The 21291-nt window shown below is 44.6% G+C and overlaps 1 protein-coding gene across 1 annotated transcript; it reads right to left on the reverse strand.

Annotated features, from left to right (window-relative positions):
* Positions 1-4114: 4114 nt before the first annotated feature.
* Positions 4115-19108, reverse strand: LOC307234162 (cytochrome P450 4B1-like; the record flags this gene model as incomplete). The annotated part of the gene is made up of 12 exons (XM_080005765.1): positions 4115-4700; positions 5737-5819; positions 5931-5995; positions 7321-7454; positions 8052-8242; positions 8350-8456; positions 8863-9017; positions 9103-9227; positions 9869-9996; positions 10334-10378; positions 10537-10681; positions 18926-19108. 12 exons carry the CDS (start codon positions 19106-19108, stop codon positions 4508-4510), a joined length of 1554 nt encoding a protein of 517 aa, XP_079861891.1. The 3' UTR covers positions 4115-4507.
* Positions 19109-21291: the final 2183 nt, after the last annotated feature.

Consider the following 21291-nt stretch of genomic DNA (forward strand, 5'->3'; position numbering starts at 1 on the left):
CCACTGTTAAAAGGGAGATTGTATGTGATTTATAGGATGAGTCAGGTGCAATGTTTCTGAAATCAATTACAATTTTGTGTCACTTTTTAAAATGGTACTTAGCAAAAAGTGACTGGCATTCCCACTCACCGGGATTTAAAGAACATTTCTTACATATTACACATGGATGGAATGTCAGAACATTGCTGCTTATTGCTTATTATCAAACAAACATAATCTAAATTTATTATATGAAATTGTTTGAATTTAATTGTCGTATGTCAGCATAAAACTCCATGAACAGAATATTTAATTTGTGTTTTTCTTCGTGGGCTCCCCCCTGGTCTGTCAGTCTACTGGTTGCTTGTCTCATGGATCAACCACTGTGCGGTCTACACAGCGCAAACATCCTGTCGTTAAAACAACTGTCCATGTTTGGATAAAAAGCAGAACTTCTCATTGTTAGAACTCATTGTGTTGTCTGTGGAAATATAGCGACACTCTCAGTGACGGGTGCCGTTTGGTGCCGTGTCTGTCACGACCAGAACTGGGAGAGACCCAAACGCACGACACAGGGAGACGGAAGGCAGGCAAAGGATGTTTATTAGCCGGGACGGTGGAGCTGGCCGGGGGGACCCGGTCGGGTGGGGATGGAGCAGGGCAGGGATGATGATGACCAGGAGATGGGGTCCAGGATCCGGGTGGAGAGACGGGGAACCAGGCTGGATGGAGATGGACGGGCAGCCTTGGTGGACGAGCGGAGACAGGCAGGTAAACCGGGCTGGCTGGATTTGGAGAGACAGACTGGGTCGACAAGAGGAGTCAAGCAGGTAAGGGGAAGACGAGACAACGAGACATAAACTAGGAACTAGGAACTAGAAATATGCACTAGGAACTTGGAACTTGGAAGGGAGCCAATAGCGATACAACTTGGGGAAAGCTTGTTGACGGTCTGGCAAGGAATGGCTAGGAAGCTGGGACTAAATACTGTGCAGGTAATTGATCCCAGGTGTGTGCAATCGGGCTTGAGTAGGGAGCTGCAGATGGGGCAAGGGCGGCCTCTAGTGGCGCTGGGAGGCCGTGGGCCTAACAGTGTCGGGCACGTCATTTATTTGATGAGTTTTTTCCTTGGATTTCATTTGCTATAAGTTTCGTTTTCATGAATTATGAAAAACGTTGTGGTACTTCTGTGACTAATTACTATTGCACAGCCTCTATTTCTCCAACATCTGGATCTTGAACGCATCACTCAGGCGCACATTTCAGTGGTTTCAACTGGACTCGGTAAAGACTTTTTATTGTATTTTTCATTTTTTAAGATTTGGGACCAAAGAGATAAAATATCAATCTAATAGATCTACTGACATCTACCAGGTAAGAAGTTACTAAATATTTATTTATCATTTATTTAAATATTTATTATTATAGTTATTAAATATACACATAAATCCTTAGTTTGGTAACGTCTGAACACTACAGAGTGAGCGAGCACATTGGACACAGTCATGGTCCAACTGGACAGTCTCACTCAGCATCTGTACATTTATATTAAATAATATGACGTCATAAAGCATCTAACTGTAAATCTCATCTCCTTCATTTTAGAACCAGACGTGTGACGTGTCAGTTAACCAAGACCAACTGAATATTTCGGGTCAAAGTTGTTCGGTTTTTCACTTTGTAGGTGATGCCGAAGTATGTGTTCCAGATAGTTTTAGCCAGGTGGACATATTTCAGCGTGAAATGCATACATGCCAATATCTGCTCCGTATGTGGATCAATTTAGATGAATCTTCGACCATTTGTGACAATGTGACGTTGTGACAGCATGGTTCAAACAAGATGTGATTCGTGTTCATGTGTTATGCTGAAGTTGATGTTCCAAATAGTTTTCAAAATTGAGGTTTCATAATTCCCCAAATTTTTGGGTTGATGAAACCGCATCAACAGAAAATACAACGCATTAAAGAAAAACCAACCACATTAACAGAAAACACAACTGTCTTAACAGAAAACACAAAACTGCATTAACAGAAAACACAACTGTCTTAACAGAAAACACAAAACTGCATTAACAGAAAACACAACCGCATTAACAGAAAACACAACTGTCTTAACAGAAAACACAAAACCGCATTAACAGAAAACGCAACCACATGAACAGAAAACACAACCTCATAAACAGGAAACCAGTATCTTGCTTTTGTTTGATAATTGGCAGAGCAAAATACAAACCTATGGATTTAGCTGAGAGTATTTCAGACAAAATCTCTCCATAACATTGTTGAGTAGAGCGTTGCACCGCCTGTCATCATTTGCCTCATCAGTAACATCTCAATGAGTCCCAGGAAATAGGTAACAGTACAATCTATTTAAAAAACATCGAATTGTTTTTTACTTTGAAGAAATATTATAATGCATATGTATCCCCCTTCTAACTACATACCAAAAGGTTACAGGATCATCAATTGATGGAAGGAACATCAATGTGCAATGTGATGCCTAGTGGTTGGACTGGTAACATTACAAGCAGACACAGATTGGGAAATGGTTGTTTTGATATTGAATGGGATAAACAGCATCACCATGATAAAGTTCACTAAAAGTACTTAATGTTAGTCATAGCTTCATATTTTGGCTTGTGGCTACGGTGGGCGGGAACAGCAACAGCAAAAAGCTATGCCACTAGTTCTAAGCTGGATAGAAGAAGATAAACCAATTGCACTAACAAGGATTAAATACTTACAGTCAGGTACAAGACAAGACATTGTGACATAGTTCAAACAATAATCAGAATTAAGAGGCAGGAATAGAAATGAAATTCATCTGGATGTCTGCACATATTTGTGTGGATGGAAATGAGCTGTCAGATAAATATGCAAAAAGGGAAAAATAGAAATAAGTATGGTAACAAGTATTAAATACAGATACAATCAGATATAAGGCAATACATTTTAATTGACATAGCTCCAACAAAAACAAATCCAATGGTTTAAATTTAGTTCTGTTACAATTAGCAAATAAAGCGGGATACTGGTTTCTCTTTTTCTCAATTGAATGGTCAATTGAATTAATGGTTGGGTGAGAACACAGATATCGTGTCATAACCTCAGTATGAAATTTATTCATAACAATTTAACTTGAAATAAATGTCATGGTTTTCGCGCATATGTACCCATCGGGCAGTGCGGTAAACATTTCCATGGCAACAGCAAGCTCCACCAAGACATCGCTGTTACACTAAGGATTATACCCTCATACCCTTACCCTTACCTTATGTACCCTTATTATACCCTACCCATTATAACAGGAAACACAACCGCATGAACAGAAACTATAACCACGTTAACAGGAAACACAACCACATTATAAGAAAACACAATTGCATTACCAGAAAACACTACTGCATTAACAGAAAACACAACCACATTAACGAAAAACAGAACAGCATTAAAAGAAAACAAAATCGCATTAACAGAAAACGAAACCACATTAACCAAAAACACAACCACATTAACAGAAAACACAACGGGATTAACAGCAAACTCAACCGCATTAAAAGGAAACACAACCAAATTTATGTAAAACACAACCAAATTTATGTAAAACACAACTGCATTCATAGAAAACACAACCGAATTAACTAAAAACACAACCGCATTAACAGGAAACACAACTGCATTCACAGTAAACACAAAATACAAAATTAAAAACAAAACTACATTAATGAAAAACACAACTGCATTAACAGAAATCACAACTGAATTAACAGAAAACACTACTGCATTAACAGGAACCACAACCGCATTAACAGGAACCACAACCGCATTAACAGGAAACACAACCGCATTAACAGAAAACTCAACCGCATTAACAGGAACCACAACCTCATTGACAGGAAACACAACTGAATTAACGAAAAACACACAACCACATTAAGAGAAAACACAACCGCATTAACAGGAACCACAACCTCATTAAATTAAAGTTAAAACTGTTCCTGTTATTATAATTGTATTTATTAGGCATTTATAAAAGAGAAAAGAAAAATAGAAACGAAAAATTCTGTTCATGGAGTTTTATTCTGACATGCAACTTATTTGAGTATGTTGTTTCAAACATTTAAATTCCCTTAATCTTTATCCCTTTTGCTATGTAAAAATCATCTGATATATAGTAACAGCTATAAAGCAAATACGCTGCGATAAACCCCATAAAACAATTACAATATGTTTATTGTTTGATAATAAGCAATAAGCAGCAATGTTCTGACATTCCATCCATTCAGTCGCACTAGTGGTTATAAACTGTAATAATGTGTAATATGTAAGAAATGTTCTTTAAATCACGGTGAGTGGGAGTGCCAGTCACTTTTTGCCAAGTACCATTTTAAAAAGTGACACAAAATTGTAATTAATTTCAGAAACATTGCACCTGACTCATCCTATAAATCACATACAATCTCCCTTTTAACAGTGGGATTAAAAACAGTTTCTCCAAAGACAACCGTATCCCCTAATGATTAGAGCTAGTTGTGGGCCGGTGTCTCTTCAGGCTCCACCGCTCGGATCTTGATGTGGATGCCGTTGAGGGAGCGCAGCACCAATCTGGGGATTAGTTTGGGTTTCTCCAAGGGATCCTCGATCAGGTGGAACCTCTTCAGCGTCAGAGCCATCACAATTTTCATCTCATTCATGGCAAAGTTCTGACCGATGCAGTTCCTGTAAGTAAGACAAACACATTTTTTGTTTCAGCAGCATTGTGTGCTTAGAACAGCAGCATTGTGTGTTTACAACAGTAGCACTGCGCGAGATTTCAAGCACCTTTTATTTACATTCATTAACGCATCTATTAATCTACTCTTAAAAAAAACAAGACTGAGCAGAGTTACAAATAGCAAAACTTCTAAACTGTTAAACAGACGTGATGGTGTTTTATCAGCAAACAAGCCGTTGGAACTTATTTTCTAGCGCAGGCTCTGACCAGAACCTCGTAAATCAATAGCTGCTGAGTGGCTGTAAAGTGGGAACCAGGCTAAAGGCAAAGAGGCCCAAACGCAGGCAGGCAATACCCTATAGCGGGTAAACCCGAGTTTTTTAAATGCATAAAAATAGGCGACAGACGTCTTTCACATTGCCAGGAGACAAGAATTAGTATAGTTGTTTTTTGTCTTGTGTGTCACGTTGAACGTTACAAACATGCCTGAAAAGGGGCGTGTCAGGCTACCGGTGTGACTGGGGAACAAAACAGTGGAAGCAGCATGGGGTATCCATGCCTGCACCGGCAGTGCCCGATGCCGGTCCTCCGGTTGAGAGACTGGTTTGGGGTGGTGCTGGAGTGGCTCGGAGTCGGTTGGGGAGCGTGGGGGTTCTGCGTTCCGTATGAAGGAAGCGTCCCCACACTCAAAACATTTCATGGTCCCGCATGTGGGAAAAAGTCAATAACTTCTGATTTTGGATTCTAGATCGGATATGAAATGATCAAATGATACACGTATGGTATATTCTTGTCTATTTACATGCCACTGCTCAGGAAACTTATCTAGCGAAAATGATCGTGTCTACCCGGGTGTCATGTTTCCATCACAGCCGATCAGAGCTGAAGACAATAAAAACCTGCGACTGTGACCATTTGTCCCAGGAATGAAACCTGGGTGTATCCTTTACCAATAATGACAAATGCCAGATGCAGGTGTTACCGGGTTTTTGCCACAGTGGGAAAGGGGTATAGGGGACATTTGGGGAGGTGAAGGCCAACCTGGGTCCAGCAGAGAAGGGCACGAAGGCGTAGGGCGGCCTCGTAGCCACGTTCTCTGGCAGGAAACGCAGTGGGTCGAAAGCCTGTGAGGGAGCGAGAAGAAATCAGGGTAAAATACTGATGCAAGGTCAGAGTTTTAGCAAGATACAGCTGCAACATCTGACTGGTTGAAGGCACCCAGAGGGTTCACTCACATCAGGGTTCTCCCAAACTGTAGCATTCCTATGAATACCAAACACACTGATTCCAATATGACAACCTAGAAAAGAGGAAACGTGTTATTGAAGTTAAAGTTCCCAGGTGATATTTCATCTGGCAATGTTGATTGAATGAGTTTATGAGATTATTACATTCCTTGGATTAAAAACTTGATTGTGTTGAAATACAACAGTGATACAACCATTCTGCCATCACAGTTCCTCCAGGGAACTGCCGGTTAATGTTAAGAGGAGATCTTTATTGACAGTAATTTAGCTAAAATATAGGAATAAAGGTAAAGAGTGCTTCAACAAAAGCAGTTCCAATGTGCAGTGTTGAAACTAAAAGTAGAATTTTCCGAAACATAATGAAAGAAAGCCTTAATTACATTGATTTCAGTTTCATTTACACACTTACATCTATACTGTAAGTTCTCACATTCGTCCATAACTAAAGCAAATCTGATACCTGTTATCTTGTAATTTGACACAGTTAACCACCAAATCCTTATCTCCTCCCACTCTGAGCCTCTCCTGGGTTACATCATACTTGGCAAATCGCTGATGCCAGGTCTTACGGAGAGGATTGCTGTCCAGACCGTCCACTCTAAATGCTGGCGTCCCTCAGGGCTCCGTCCTGGCTCCTCCGCTGTTCTCCTTCTACTAAATCCCTCCGTAGTGTGATCTCATCCCATAGCTTCATTGCTATGCAGATTATTATTCTTCAATCTACTGTCTAGACTGCTGCAACGCTGTTCTGTCTGGACTACTTGCCTGCGCCATCAGACCTCTACAGCATCCAGAACATACAGTAGAAGCCCGTCTAGTGTTCAACAAACCAAAATGTTGCTCCCCTCCTTCCATCACTTTACTGCTTCCAGTCTCTGCTTTGATGAAATTAAAGATGCTGGTGGTATCCCACAAGGCTGTCCATCCAACTGCTCCTCTATATCTCCCATCACTGGTCAGGCTCCAGACTCTTCCACCCTTGTAGGACACCTCCATCACTAAGTGTTCTCACCCACTCAAGCGTGACTCTATTCATCCCATTCAGCATCACAATGGTGGAAAGACATCCCCCTAGTGGCAGAATATCTAAATCGCTGGCCATCTTTCATTGCAGGAAGTCTCTTAGGGGACCTGGACGCTACTGCCCTGACCTGTCTTCTTCATGAGGAGCTCTTTCCACATTTACTTTCTTGACTTACTTTTTCACTTTACTAAACAAAATATCTCTATAACCAACCTTAACGCTACTAATTCCAAGAGAAGGTCTAGCTGTGACTGTGACATACTGCTGGTGTGATACTGCAGACAAAATGTCCTTATTGTTCTTCAAGTCGCTTTGGACAACAGAGTCAGATCATTGATATGTGATGTAATATACCTGCAGGCACACTCCGTCCATCGTAGAAGGTCATGGGTTTGCTCAATTTACGCGATATTCCAGGCACAGGGGTGTACAGGCGGAGGCATTCTTTTAAGCACATGGTGGTGTAAGGAATTTGATTCAGATCCTCCCTTGAAAACAAGTTTCAGTGTTTAACAGGTTCTTTCAAAGCAAATGAACAATGTTATTCCCTGTTACGCTCATTGACTCGGAACAGATGTGAACCCAGAAGCATGACACATAAACAATCATGTAAGGAGTCCACAAGGTTTATTCCTAATAACAGGCCGAGATCAAAACCAGGATATCAGTCAGAGAAGGCAAACATGTCCTGCAGGGAACAGGCAGAGAATCAGGATCCAGGGAATCAGGCAGAGAATTAGGCAGAGGTTTGAATATGTGGTACAGGAAGAAGGTCGTAGTGCGGGAAAGCTTAGCGTAATGCAAGAGATAAGTTGGCAGTGAACACAGTGAAGTGGACTGGTATTTATACTGAAGGACTAAGGAGGGAATGGGAAACCAGCTGAAGGGAAGGGAGGGACAGCAAAGCAAAGGGGAGTGGGCAGATCTGAAATGACATGGAGGTCAGTGCATGAGGAAATGACCAGATGAAAAGAAAACATGAAAACAAATGCTGGGAAAAGTAAATTCTGTGAGATCAGGGGGGATTCAAGACATCTCCATTATGTCGGCTAACCAAAAAAAGAGTGTATCTGCGCTCATCGTACCAGTCCATGGTGTCCCTGTCTCCCAGGACCTGGAGGACCTCTTCCCTGCAGATCTTCTGGTGCTTAGGGTTGCAGGCTAGGCTGTAGAGGGCGAAGGAGATGCCGCTGGCTGTGGTGTCATGGCCCTTGAACATGAAGGTGTCCACCTCCGCCCGGACTGCGTCATCCGACAGATCCTGCTGGTCCTCGTCCTGTAGACGAGGAATAGCCACAAAAAAGGGCAGTAAACCATTAATTCACATCAGCTTCAAGGTATTTAGTAAAACCAAGGAATCTAGGGTTTGGAGAAGTGACGCACCCTGGTAGAGAGCAGGATGTCCAGAAAGTCCAAGTTTCTCTTGGCTTGGGCTGCGTCCAGCCCCCTTTCGTACTTCAACTCCTCTTTCCTCTTTCTTATCACTTCCTCTACAAAGGAAAGCATCAAATGATAGTAATGGACGTTCACAACCACATTTGAAACTCATGTGGGACTAGTAATCTTTTCACGCCTCAAATTCAATATCACTGAGGTCACTGATGTAAATAAAAGTCTCAAAACATTTCTGAAGATTGTTCTAGAAGCTTAAAAAAACGTTAAAAGTGATGTTGCTTCGAGAGAACATTGGGTTAACAAGGGCTGGCAACTATGGAATTATACACCTGTATGGAAAATACTCTTTTCCTTCCCTCAGGAATCAGTGTGAATCATGAAACAACCTTAAATGTAGTTCTAACATCTTCAGGAATATCTTCAGCAGAGGAAATTTGCTGTTTGTGGATGTTTCTGACACTAAACCCCTTTTCACTAAAAACCCAAAAGGACAGAGAATACCTGTGTGAGAGTGCGCCACTCGGCAGGCTTTCCTGAACCTGTATCCATGTGGACTGAGGTGGAAGATGATGTCGCTGTGGTACCAAAAGTTCCTTAAGCGCATTTCGATCAGGTCGCTCAGCTCGTACACGGCTTGGATGTAGGAGTTGGTCCCACTGAAAGAGACGGAGGCATTTGAGACAACAGACCAGCCACCAGTAGGAGTTGGTGGAGGAGAGACCCCGGAGGACGTGCACTGACCTCTCCGTCTGACAGTTGCTGTCGTGGCTGAACGCACATTTCATGATGCTGTCGAGCGTCATCAGACTGACGTGTTGGAACAACTCGAAGGACCGGCTACTACTGGCGTGGCCCCTCCACTTGTCCTGAAGAGGAGACACAGTCTATCTGCAAAGCACCAAGCAACCTCCACGAGAGGCTTTACTCCTACACCCGCACCCCTCTACTACTGTGGAAGAGCTTGTCTTTCCAGCTCTGTGAAAAACATTTTTTGATTTGACTTAAAACACAAAATATACACAAAATATTTACCAAATGCCTCATTTATGAATGAGAGTTATAGTTCTGAGGGTTCCATCGTGCTGCAGGCTGAGCTGAGGAGCTGCTTAAAATCAGGAGGAAGTAGATGCTGTTCAGCTGAATGTGCAAAGATAGAAGCGAGAGAGGTTTCTCTGCAGCGACAGGGACAGAGAGATTCTACCTCTCCACCACCCAGACGTAGAAGGCCAGGGTGGTGTGGGAAGAGTCGTGCGAGGGGCCTAATGGACTTCCTTGTCGGTGTTATACTTTGAAAAGAGTGTATGCAGCTACTTTTCATCGAGGTTCAGTCAGTACAGCCAAACGGAGCCAACGTAACGTCCAATAAGCAGTGAAACGTCTTACTTTACCAGGATTTACCAGAACTTTTCAATCCACTTAAATCTGGGACAGTGCTCATGTCCACTGTATTTCATCATCTCTACGTTATTATTACCAAACACTGAGGCCTGTGATGGTGGGAACTTACCAACATGGTGTTGGCAGAGTCTGACATCAGTTTGACGTACGGCTTCAGGATGTTGTAGTGGAAACCGGGCGTCAGGAGCCTCCTGTGACGGAACCACTTTTGGCCCCGAGACACCAGCAAACCATCACCTGGATGGGGGAGCGGGGAGGGGGGAGAGAGTCTTTTCATTCAGATTATTATTGATGTTGTCGTTGTTGTTATAATTCATTTGGCATTATTATTATGAGTGTTATTTATTAATTGATTTATAAATTTGTCTTTACCTCATGAAATCTTGTAATATCATAATTGTTATTAAGAGTTCTTGTCATGCCAATAACGCAAATTTGAGTTTGAATTTGGGAGAAAGAGACAATTATTTCAGTCACCATCTAATTTGGGAAATACGTTTTAAAAACCATAATAAACAATCACAATTCAATTCTATTCAATTCTAAATATCAAATAATAGCCTGGAGGTCTCACCGATCCATGGGATGAGAAATCGATAGATAACATCATCCTTTGGCTCTGAGGGAAACAGGTTCAAAAAGACAGAAAGGATGATGATGTGATATGACACACACACACACACACACACACACACACACACACACACACACACACACACACACACACACACACACACACACACACACACACACACACACACACACACACACACACACCTGCGGAGGCCAGGATGGTCTTGACGTAGTCCGGGTGGTGGATGCTCAGGTAGACCACGGAGGGTCCGAACCAAACAGGGAAGGCCAGAGGGAACTGTGTCCCCCATTCCACCAATTTGTTCAGGTCGTTCCCGTCTTGTTTGAACTACAAGAAAACATTTAAATAATTGGAAAAAAAAGCAAAGATGACAGACAACGCAGGAAAATGAGAATATACAGAACTATATACTATATGCGGTCTATACTATATATACTACAGTATATACTACACCAATCAGCCACAACATTAAAAGCACCACAAATAATAACACTAATACTGTGTAGCTCCCCCTCGTGTCCCCAAAACAGCTGTGAGGTGGAGGCATTGACTCCACCAGACTCTGAATGTGTCCTGTGGTATCTGGCACCAAGACGTTAGCAGCAGATCCTTAATATGCTTTTACACCCTAACTATGAAATGGCGTTTTTTTCTGGTCAACACGTTCTGCGTCACAAAGACGTGAGAAAAGGGCCAGTGGTTCCAGTATGATTGGGAACAAAACAGTAGAGGAGACACAAACTTAAACAACCACATCAACCTTTAAAACGTTCAAAAGAGTCGATCGTTCATGAACGACCCCACACAACAGTAGAAGCAGCACAAAGTTATCCATCATTATCCTGCTGAAAGAGGCCACTGCCTTCAGGGAACACAGTTGCCATGAAGGGATGTAGTTGGTCTGCAACAATGTTTAGGTAGGTGGTACGTGTCAAAGTAACATCCAGATGAATGCAGGACCCAAGGTTTCCCAGCAGAACATTGTCCAGAGCATCACACTGCCTCCACTGGCTTGCCTTCTTCCCATAATGCATCCTGGTGCCATCTCTTACCCAGGTAAACAACGCACACGCACCGGCCTATGCACATGATGTAGAAGAAAAGGTGATTCGTCAGACCAGGCCACCTTCGTCCATTGCTCCATGGTCCAGTTCTGATGCTCACGTGTTCATTGTAGGTGCTTTCAGAGGTGGACAGGGGTCAGCATGGACACTAAGCGCTCCCATACGCAGCAAGCTGCCATGCACTGTGTGTTCTACACCTTTCTATCATAGCATCATTCCCTTTTTCGCCACTTTGTGCTACAGTAGTTCTTCTGTGGGATCGAACCAGACGGACTAGACTTCACTCCCCACGGGCATCGATGAGCCTTGGGCCCCATGACCCTGTTGCCGGTTCACCAGTTGTCCTTTCTTGGAGCACTTTTGGTAGGTAGTAACCACTGCATAGCGGGAACAGCCCACAAGACCTGTGGTTTTGGAGATGCTCTGACCCATGTGCTCCTTGTCAAAGTGGCTCAGATCGTTATGCTGGTTCAACAAATCAACTTCAACAACTGACTGTTCACTTGCTGCCTAATATAATAATAATATATAACACGCTATACCCCCCGAAGAATCACCACCTTACCGCGGTGGAGGGGTTTGTGTGTCCCTGTGACCCTGGGAGCTGTGTTGTCGGGGGCATTAGCCCCTGGTAGGGTCTCCCAAGGCAGAGTGGCCCCAGGGGAGGGACCAGACAAAAAGCGATTCAAAGGACCCCAATGAAAAAACACCAAAGGCAATATGGTATCTCGCCGGGAATAGGAAAACCAGGGCCCCCTCCTGGAGCCAGACCTTGGAGGGGAGCTCGCCAGCGAGCGTTTGGTGGCCAGGCCTTGACCCATGGGGCTAGGCCGGGCATAGCCCGAAGAAACATCATGGAGCCACCACCCTGTGGGCTCACCACCTGCAGGGATAGGTGTTGGGGTCGGGTGCAATGCCAGCCGGGCGGCGGTCAAAGGCGGGGGCCTGGGACTGCTGATCCTCTGCATCGCAGACTAGTTCTAGGGACGTGGAATGTCACCTCTCTGGCGTGGAAGAAGCCGGAGCTGGTGCGTGAGGTGGAGCAAAACCAACTAGATATAGTTGGGCTCACCTCTACACACAGCACTGGCTCTGGAACCAAACTCCTGAAGAGGGGCTGGACTCTCTCCTTTTCCAGTGTTGCCCAGGGTGAGGGGCGCCAGGCGGCTGTGGGGATACTCACGAGCCCCCGGCTGAGTGCCGCTGTGTTGGAGTTCTCCCCAGTGAATGAGAGAGAGGCCTCTATGCGACTACAAGTTGCTAAGGGGTAAGCTCTGACTGTTGTGTGTGCTTATGCATCGAACACCAGTACAGAGTATTCGGCCTTCTTGGAGTCTCTGGGTGGCATCCTGGAAGGGACTCCGCCTTGAGGCTCTATAGTTCTACTGGGAGACTTCAACGCTCACGTGGGCAACAATGGAGAAACTTGGAAGGGGGTGATTGGGAGGAACGGCCTGCCTGAGCTGAATCCGAGTGGTGATTTGTAATTGGACTTCTGTGCTTGTCATGGATTGGACATAATGAACACCGTGTTCAGGCATAGGATGGCTCATAAGTGTACGTGGTAGCAGACCACTAGTGCACACAGTTGAAATTTCTGTTTCCAGTGAGGGCTACCACTTCCAGTTCCGGTGACATCTTTGCTGTGCATTACTTCGTTGAGATGAGATGGTACACACTGTTGACGCACTACAGATGAGGAGATTTCTGGTTCCGGTGAGAGCTACCACTTCTGGTTCCAGTGACGTCTTCGCTTGTGCGCTGTTGCTGCTGCTGTTGCTTCTGTTTTTGTTGCTACTATTGTTGCTCCTGGTGTTATCGTGTCTGCTGGTGTTGTTGGTGCTGCTAACCTAACACCTTAACTGGTGTTGTCATTACTGCTGCTAACCTTATACCAAAACATAACCATCTCTGACCTGATTCCTTAACTTAACCATCTCGAACAATATACCTAAACACAACCATCCCTAAACTTATACCTAAACTTAAACATCTTAACAAGGGAATAACCTTAAACCTCAACTTAACAATCTCTAACATCTCTAACCCACTTTTGGTTCTGGTGAGGTGCGTGTGCGTTGCTGTTGTTGTTTTTGCTGTTGTTTTGCTGTTGTTGCTGCTGGTGTTGATGTTGCTGCTGTTGTTGTTGGTGTTTCTGTGGCTGCTGCTGCTGCTATTTCTGTTGCTGTGGTTGTTTCTGTTGTGATATTACAGTGAGAGGATCATAAGAAGGGTGTGTTTTCGGAGAGAGAAAGTCAAAAGGATCTCCCTCCTGAGGTCTGATTGAAAACTTGACCCGTAACTTTGGGACGCTAATCAAAGGACCGTGACTGAATTAAGATGAGATGGTGCACACAGTTGCTGTTGCTGTTGTTGCCACTGTGGTTGGAGTTGCTTTTATTGTTGTTTTTGTTGTCTTTGTTGTTGCTTTTGTTGTTGCTGTTGTTTCAGGAGCCTTCTTTTGTAATGACCAGCTGACAACTACGTTCTCACTTTCTTTTTTGTATTTCTTTGGAAAGCGCATTGTGTTGCCCTGGAATGAAATGCACTTTATAAATAAAGTGTGACTTGACTTGACTTGACTTGGTCTCACTGCCGTCCTGGAGCCCTTCCCCTTCACTCTTGCTGGAACCCTTCTGTCACAGATCACTCCGGACACTCTTCTCCACCCACACTACCCTGCCTGTACTCTCTTCTTCACCTCTCTCCCGCACTCTCCGCTGCTTTGGATGGTCCACCCCAAGTGCTTGAACTCATCCGCCTTCTCCAACTCCAACCCTTGCATTCACAGCTTTTCCCCGCACTCCCTCCCATTCTGGCACAAGTATTCTGTCTTACTCCTTCTGACTTTCATTCCTCTTCTCTCTAATGCATGCCTCCACAGTATAAATAATAATAATAATTAAAAGTGTATGTATAAAATAATAATAATAATAATAATAATAATAATAATAATAATAATAATAATATACACACAGTAAATATATATATATATATCCCACCCCTTGACAACCAGATGATTCATGTTATTCACTTCACCTATCGCTGGTTTAATGACGTGGCTAATCGGTTTATATACAGTATATACTATACAGTCTCTATTATATACAGTATATACCATATACAAAGGGTTTGTCTGGTGAGGATTGGTGTGTTTCTCTACAGACAATTAGCATTGACATTTTTTTTTGTAGTAAATTCAAGTTAAATACACATCTATTGATACACCTAGACACATCATCAGTGATGGAACCTGGGGTCATTGGGTGTTTTGCGTCTTTCAACATCATATACCCTTACCCAGGCGACCCAGTCGGGATTGATCAAGTCCCGACTTGTGTCCAGGTAGCATGTGCCCACGGATCACCCCTCTTGATCCACAGCCATCTAGAGGCCTTCTCAGCTGCCTCTGTTGTAGTTTTGATGGCCTTTCTCTGCCGTGCCCCCGTGATGCCAAGCAGGCTGTATGCTTTGCAGAGAGATCGTGCTGCAAAGCCTCTACAGCCCACCTCGATTGGCACACACCGGGCACGCCACCCCCGTCTGCGGCACTCCTCCACTAAGTCGGCGTACTTGGCACGCTTCCTCTCATTGGCCTCATCTCTACGCTCCTCCCAGGGGACTGTCAGCTCCAGAAGAACCACCTGCTTTGTTGAATCTGAGAACAGAACTATGTCTGGTCTCAGGATGGTTTCCATGATGTGCTCTGGAAATCTGAGCTGCTTCCCCAGGTCGGCCTTCATCTGCCAGTCCGGTGTGGTACCAAGGAGTCCCACTGCTCCCCTTTCCTGGGGCTTAGGCTTCTCCCCTGCTCGGACGAAAGCAATCGCCTGCCTTGCTGGTCGGAGAGGCTTGTTCTGGGTGATGCTTGTGAAGATGGCTTCTGCTATCGCCTTCAGCACCTGGTCGTGGCGCCAAGTGTAGCGTCCTTCTCGCAGGGCTTTTGGGCAACAGCTGAGGATGTGCTCTAGCGTTCCTCTTCTGAGACACAAGGGACATGATAGTGTGTCAACCTTGCTCCAGCAGAAGAGGTTGGATGGGCTGGGTAAGACGTCATAGACGGATGCGATCAGGAACTTGATCCAGCAAGGCTCAGCTTGCCAAAGCTCGGACCAGGAGATCTTGCGGTCCACTGCCTGTTCCCATCTCGTTCATGCACCTTGCTGTCGCATCCCCACCATCTAGCTAGCGCGCAGTTCCTCCACGCCAGCTCTCACCTCCTCTTGGACCAGGTCTGCGTCTGTCTTTGCCCAGGGCCTTGTCGTAGAGCGTGGTTGGAACGCTACCAAGCCCTGCTCATCCAGATGCCACTGGGCCGACCAGCACGCTGTGACGCAAGCATGACTCAGCCTTCTCGACCTTTCCTTGCCCTCTACTTCCTCCCAGTCCTGACCACGATGCCAGCTTGTGAGACATTCGGGTCACTGGATTCCTTGTACTGCAGCCCCTCTCTTGCACGGGTAACCATAAACTCCTCATTCAGGCTGCTTATGGGGAGCTTCAGCTTGTTCTTCTGCCCGTACAGAGCAATGCTCCTCAGGCTTCGTGGCAGACCCAGCCATCTACGGAGGTAACAGCTGATCTTCCTCTTGAAGCCCTCCACTGTTGTTATTGGGAACTCGTACACAAGCAGGGGCCACAGAATCCTGGGGAGAACACCACGCTGGTAAATCCAGGCCTTGAATTTACCAGGCAGACCCGATTTGTCCACCGTTGTCAGCCATGCCTCCAGCTCCCGATTTGTGGCCTTGATGGATGCAGCGTCCTTCAGTGTGCAATCAAAGGTCTTGCCGAGGCTCTTGATTGGTTCCTCGGTGACTGATGGAATCTGGGTGCCGTCCAGAGAGTAGCAGAACTTGTCTGTCACTTTCCCTCTCTTGAGCACCAGGGACCTTGATTTTGCAGGCTTGAAACACATCCGAGCCCAGATGATGATCTTCTCCAAGCCCTGAAGGATCCATCGGCACCCCGGCACTGACGTCGTTGTAACTATCAGGTCGTCCATAAAGGCTCTGATGGGGGGCTGGCGGACTACAATAAAACAGAATAAAACGTGAAGTAAAAATAAAAACTGTCAAATATATACAAATAAATACAAAAAATACAAAACAGAAAATATTCATATATATAGAAATACACATCTATCTATCATCAATCTTTCTGACTATCCAATGTGTCTTTTGCAACAAATCTCTATATTTATGAGACATAATGTTAAAATATGGATGCTCAGGGAGGGCACCTTGGATGCAACATGCACAGTGACAACGGATTACATAAACTTCTATGTACAATCTATCATGAGTTGGCCTCTGAAAGATGGTGGGAGGTGCTGGAGTCAGTAGCTGTGGGGTCTGAAGATGGAGCGGAAATCTCAGTGGGTCAGGTGGCCAACGTCTCTCCACACCTCAATGCACCTCAGTCCACCGGCCCTGACAACATCAGTGCCTCTATTCTGAAGACATACAGTGAAGAGCTAGCCCGGAGAGGCAGCCCATTTTCCAACATTCACTGGACACACACTGTCCCCACAGCCTGGACAATGTCACACATCATCCCACTTCCTAAGAAACCATGCCCACAAGGAGAGCAATGAGTTTCGACCTAACCTCTAGAACTGAACACATTGGAGAGAATCATCTCTCATTTGCTCTCTGTCTATACAGTTAAACTTGACCCATGCCAGTTTGCCTCCGAGCAATAGCACAGCACTGCAAGTATATTGTTGATCAAACAACACAAAATAAAACTGTAAAACTTGACAAAATAAAAAAGAACGGCTCATTACCCAGCGGAACTCGGTTCCCGTCATTCCTACAAAATAGCCGTCCCAGAGAAGTTCATAGTAAAGAGGGACACGGCCATTCCAGGGGTTATTTTTCTGACTGGACACCTTGATTGATTGCACTCTTTACTAAAAGAATTCTGTCGTTTTAGCTTGTGTTTCTGCTGCGTAGCCGCACGCAGTTGAAATAAAATCTATATCTCTCGCGCAAAAATAGTCCAGCACAGAGACACAGACGACGGGGTTGTAGTCACACAGCTTGTTGGAGAGAGTGCGCCAGTTGGCATTATCCCAGGAGCATGTGACAGGGCTCCTCTCCTAAGTGAGCATGGGGATCGGGGTTTTACCTGTTGCTCGTTAGACCAACCTGATGAGCAACAGGTGTACAGCCACTCTGATCCTGGGTCCCCAATTATCTAGATCCAGGTCAGGTGTGGCTGCTTAAACCTCACGACCCCCACACCACATACCCCCGACACCAAACTGAGGCCAGGGAGAATACCTGGCCGAAGCCGTTGTAAGTAGTTCTGTCTAGACAGAAATAAACTGAAATGTTTTACCACCTAGGGATAGGGATAAAAAAAACAGGGATAAAAGGGACACATGTATGGTGAACAGAGGTCTGAAATATACTTATGGTGGTGTCCAACGGTTTTCTTAGTTCCAATGAATGCATCACTTCATCCGGAGACTCAAGCCATGTCCGTGTCTTAAATCTATTGCAATATCAGAGAATGAGTCCACTACTTAATCGATTGTGGATGGCGTCGTTCTCTCCTACAAATAAAAAAGAAAATATGCCAAAATGGGTTGCCACACCCCCCAAACCAAATTTCCTTTTGGTTTTTCATTCGGGTTCATCTGGTTCTTTGCCTGTTGAATCAATTTGCACATTTGTTTGTAATGAATTTGGGTTCATCAAACTTTTCAGACCCACAGTCAAACAACTTCATTTGCTTCCCTATTTGCTCTAAACAGGTGCCTTTGCGCACTGGGGCACATGTGAGTCAACGCACTGACTCACCTGCAGGATTCTGGCTCCGACTGTAACAGCAATATTTAAATATCACTAATGCAACACATTTATTGTTGGTTGCTGTCCCTATTTTGCACGTTAAAAACTGGGTGTCAATGGGGCTAACCAGAGGCCACAAAATGGTTGCAAACTGACTCAATCTGGTTGCCGAGGGAAACCGACAACTGTTACTGTCGAGCCCTGTGGTAGATTTACAGACAGACAGACAGACAGAGAGCCATATGATAGACAGACAGACAGGCAGACAGACAGACTTCAAGTTTCTCTTCAATCATTTCACTCTACACAAGTTTCTTATGAATAGGAAGTATATTTGAGATAATAAGTGTAAATGTAGACTTATAATTCATAATTATGACTGAATAGAAAAAATATATCTGAGGATTTTCTCATCATTTAGACTTAGTTCAAATAAAGTAGGAGATACTCCCCAAATGTTCCATATTTCTTTGTTTCCATGGAAACTTCCTGACATCAAACCCTGAAAAGGCACCTGGACCTCCCCCCGCCTCGTCCCCCTCGGTGCAGCGTCCCGTCGAACCCGTGCGATCGGGGCGTGGCAGCCTGCGGAAGGTCCGTCTCTCCCTGGAGCTGTCAGCGGGTTCCCTGTACGCGGGATGCCCGTCGGAGCTTCTCGGGCTGTCGGGGTTGGGGAGCCATGACACGGCGCCCGGTGCAGTCGGTACCTCAGAGACGTGTCCCAGCAGCCAGTGCGACGGGGGTCCAGGGAAAGGATCCAGGGTCTGCAGCAGCATCCTCCTGTGGACCAGCAGCTGGGTGGCCTTGAAGCAGATCAGGACCAGGATCAGGACCGGGACCAGGACCAGGACCAGGGATCTACTCCACTCTGTCAGGCTGGAGAGCGGCATGAGGCCGGGGAACAGGAGAGACAGACAAGAGGAGCAGAAACAGACAGAGAGACAGGGGGAGGAGGAGGAGGACTGTTGGAAGGTCTCTCTGCAAGAGAGGGGCATAACGTGAATGGGGCGTCACTTGTAGCAGGGGCGTAACATGAAGTTTTATTTGTTTGTATTTGTCAAATACAAACAAAGCACATTTGTATGTCTTATTCAACAACAATGTTCTACCTCAGGTTCAGCAAGGACAAAACCAAATACAAGATAATAATAAATTTCGCTGTAGGCAGCAATACACGGCATCCAGTTTAGTCGTGTTAGGTGCGTCTTACAGTTTCCCGGGTTCTCTGAAACGCAGCACGATTTTCCAAGTTTACATTGAAAGCAGCGTGACCTCCACCCGGTCTGTCCGTCTACTGGTTGCTCGTCTCGCGGAGCAACCACTGTGCGGTCTACACAGCACAAACCCCCTGTCTTTAAACAACTGAGAGTTGCACTCTCGGTGACGGGTAGCTGTTTGGTGCCGTGTCAGACACTGAATTTATTTGTTTTGTTTTTTTCCTTGGATTACATGTTGAGTGAGTTACGTTTCCGTGAGATACGAAAAACGTTTTTTTCCAACACGGGACTGGATCTTGAACGCATCACTCAGTCGCACATTTCAGTGGTTTCAACTGGACTCGGTAAATACATTTTAAGGATTACATTTTATCGCATTTTTCATTCATCCGGCAAAGTAATAGGGACCAACGTATAATATCAATCTTACAGATCTACTGACATCTACCAGGTAAGAACTTATATAAATAAACACATAAATCCATAGTTTGGTAACGTCTAAACACTAGAGTGAGCAAGTCCACGCCGCACATTGGACACGGTCCAATTGGACATTCTCAATCAGAATTTGTACATTTATAGTAGTTAATGTCATGATAAAGCATCTTACTGTAAATCTCATCTCCTTCAATTTAGAACCAGACGTGTGACATGTCAGTTAAGCAAGACCAACTGAATATTTCGGGTCAAAGTTGTTCGGTTTTTCACTTTGTAGGTTATGCTGAAGTATGTGTTCCAGATCGTTTGAGCCGGGTTGGACATATTTCAGCGTGAAATGCATACATGCTTATATCTGCTCCGTATGTGGATCGATTTGGATGAATCTTCGACCATTTGTGACAATGCAACGTTGTGACAGCGCGGTTCAAACAAGACGTTAATCTTGTGTTAATGTTCATGTGTTATGCTGAAGTTGATGTTCCAAATGGTTTGAGGTTTCAAAATTCTGTGAAATCTTCCTGTAAGGGCTGGACCCTGAATAATAATTATAATAAGATAAATTAACTTGTCAAGCTAGTTAATAATCAACTCAAACATTTCTAGTCAATTAAACAAATGAGGGTTTTTCTTGTCTTGTCAGTTTCCTCCACCTCACGTCAGTAAGGACCCCCACCAAAAACATGCACACATCACCAGTGATGACACCTGGTACTAGGTCCCTGGGCCTGTCAACGACTGCTGCCCACTGCTCCTGGCTGGCCGCCCGGAGGAAGGACAAGCCAGGATGGCTGAAATGCAGAGGCCACATTTCACCGGCCACCATCCAAAAAGCATGTGTTGTGTGGAGTGTCATTGATGAACAAAGATTGTTCTTCAACCTCTGGGCTCTGTGGCCCCCAAGGGGTCTTCAAAGGAATTGCAGAAGGTCCACAACAAAATCAGGAATTCATATGGGTTTGTTTTACATGAGATATATATGAACTCAACTCCAATAGGTGTTTTTGTTGTGAGGATCTTCACTTTTTGTGAGTTTCAATTGTTAAATGAATTTCCCTCCGGGGTAAATTAAGTTATCTGTATCTGTATCTTAAATGTTAAACCACACGGTAGCTTATTTTAGGCTGGGCAATGTAAGAAGGATTTCTTTAGCTCCTGTTTGTCTGGTTCCTAACTGTTTCCCTGGGGAACAGAAACCATGGCAACATCCTAAAAAGCTCTGTACAGGGATATGTAATTATTATTAAGTGCACTAAGTTAAGTGCACAGTTCCACTCTCTGGCAGTGGAATAAATGTGGATAAATGTTTGCATCAAAAACAGTTCCCAAATTAGCTGCATTAAACAATTAAGAAGTTATTTTCATGCTTTTATTTTCTCCTCGCAAGATGTGTCGCTTAAATAACTCGGTTTCTTGAG

Source organism: Zeus faber (genome assembly GCF_960531495.2).
Source record: "Zeus faber genome assembly, chromosome: 8".
In the NCBI taxonomy this organism is placed as follows: Eukaryota; Metazoa; Chordata; class Actinopteri; order Zeiformes; family Zeidae; genus Zeus; species Zeus faber.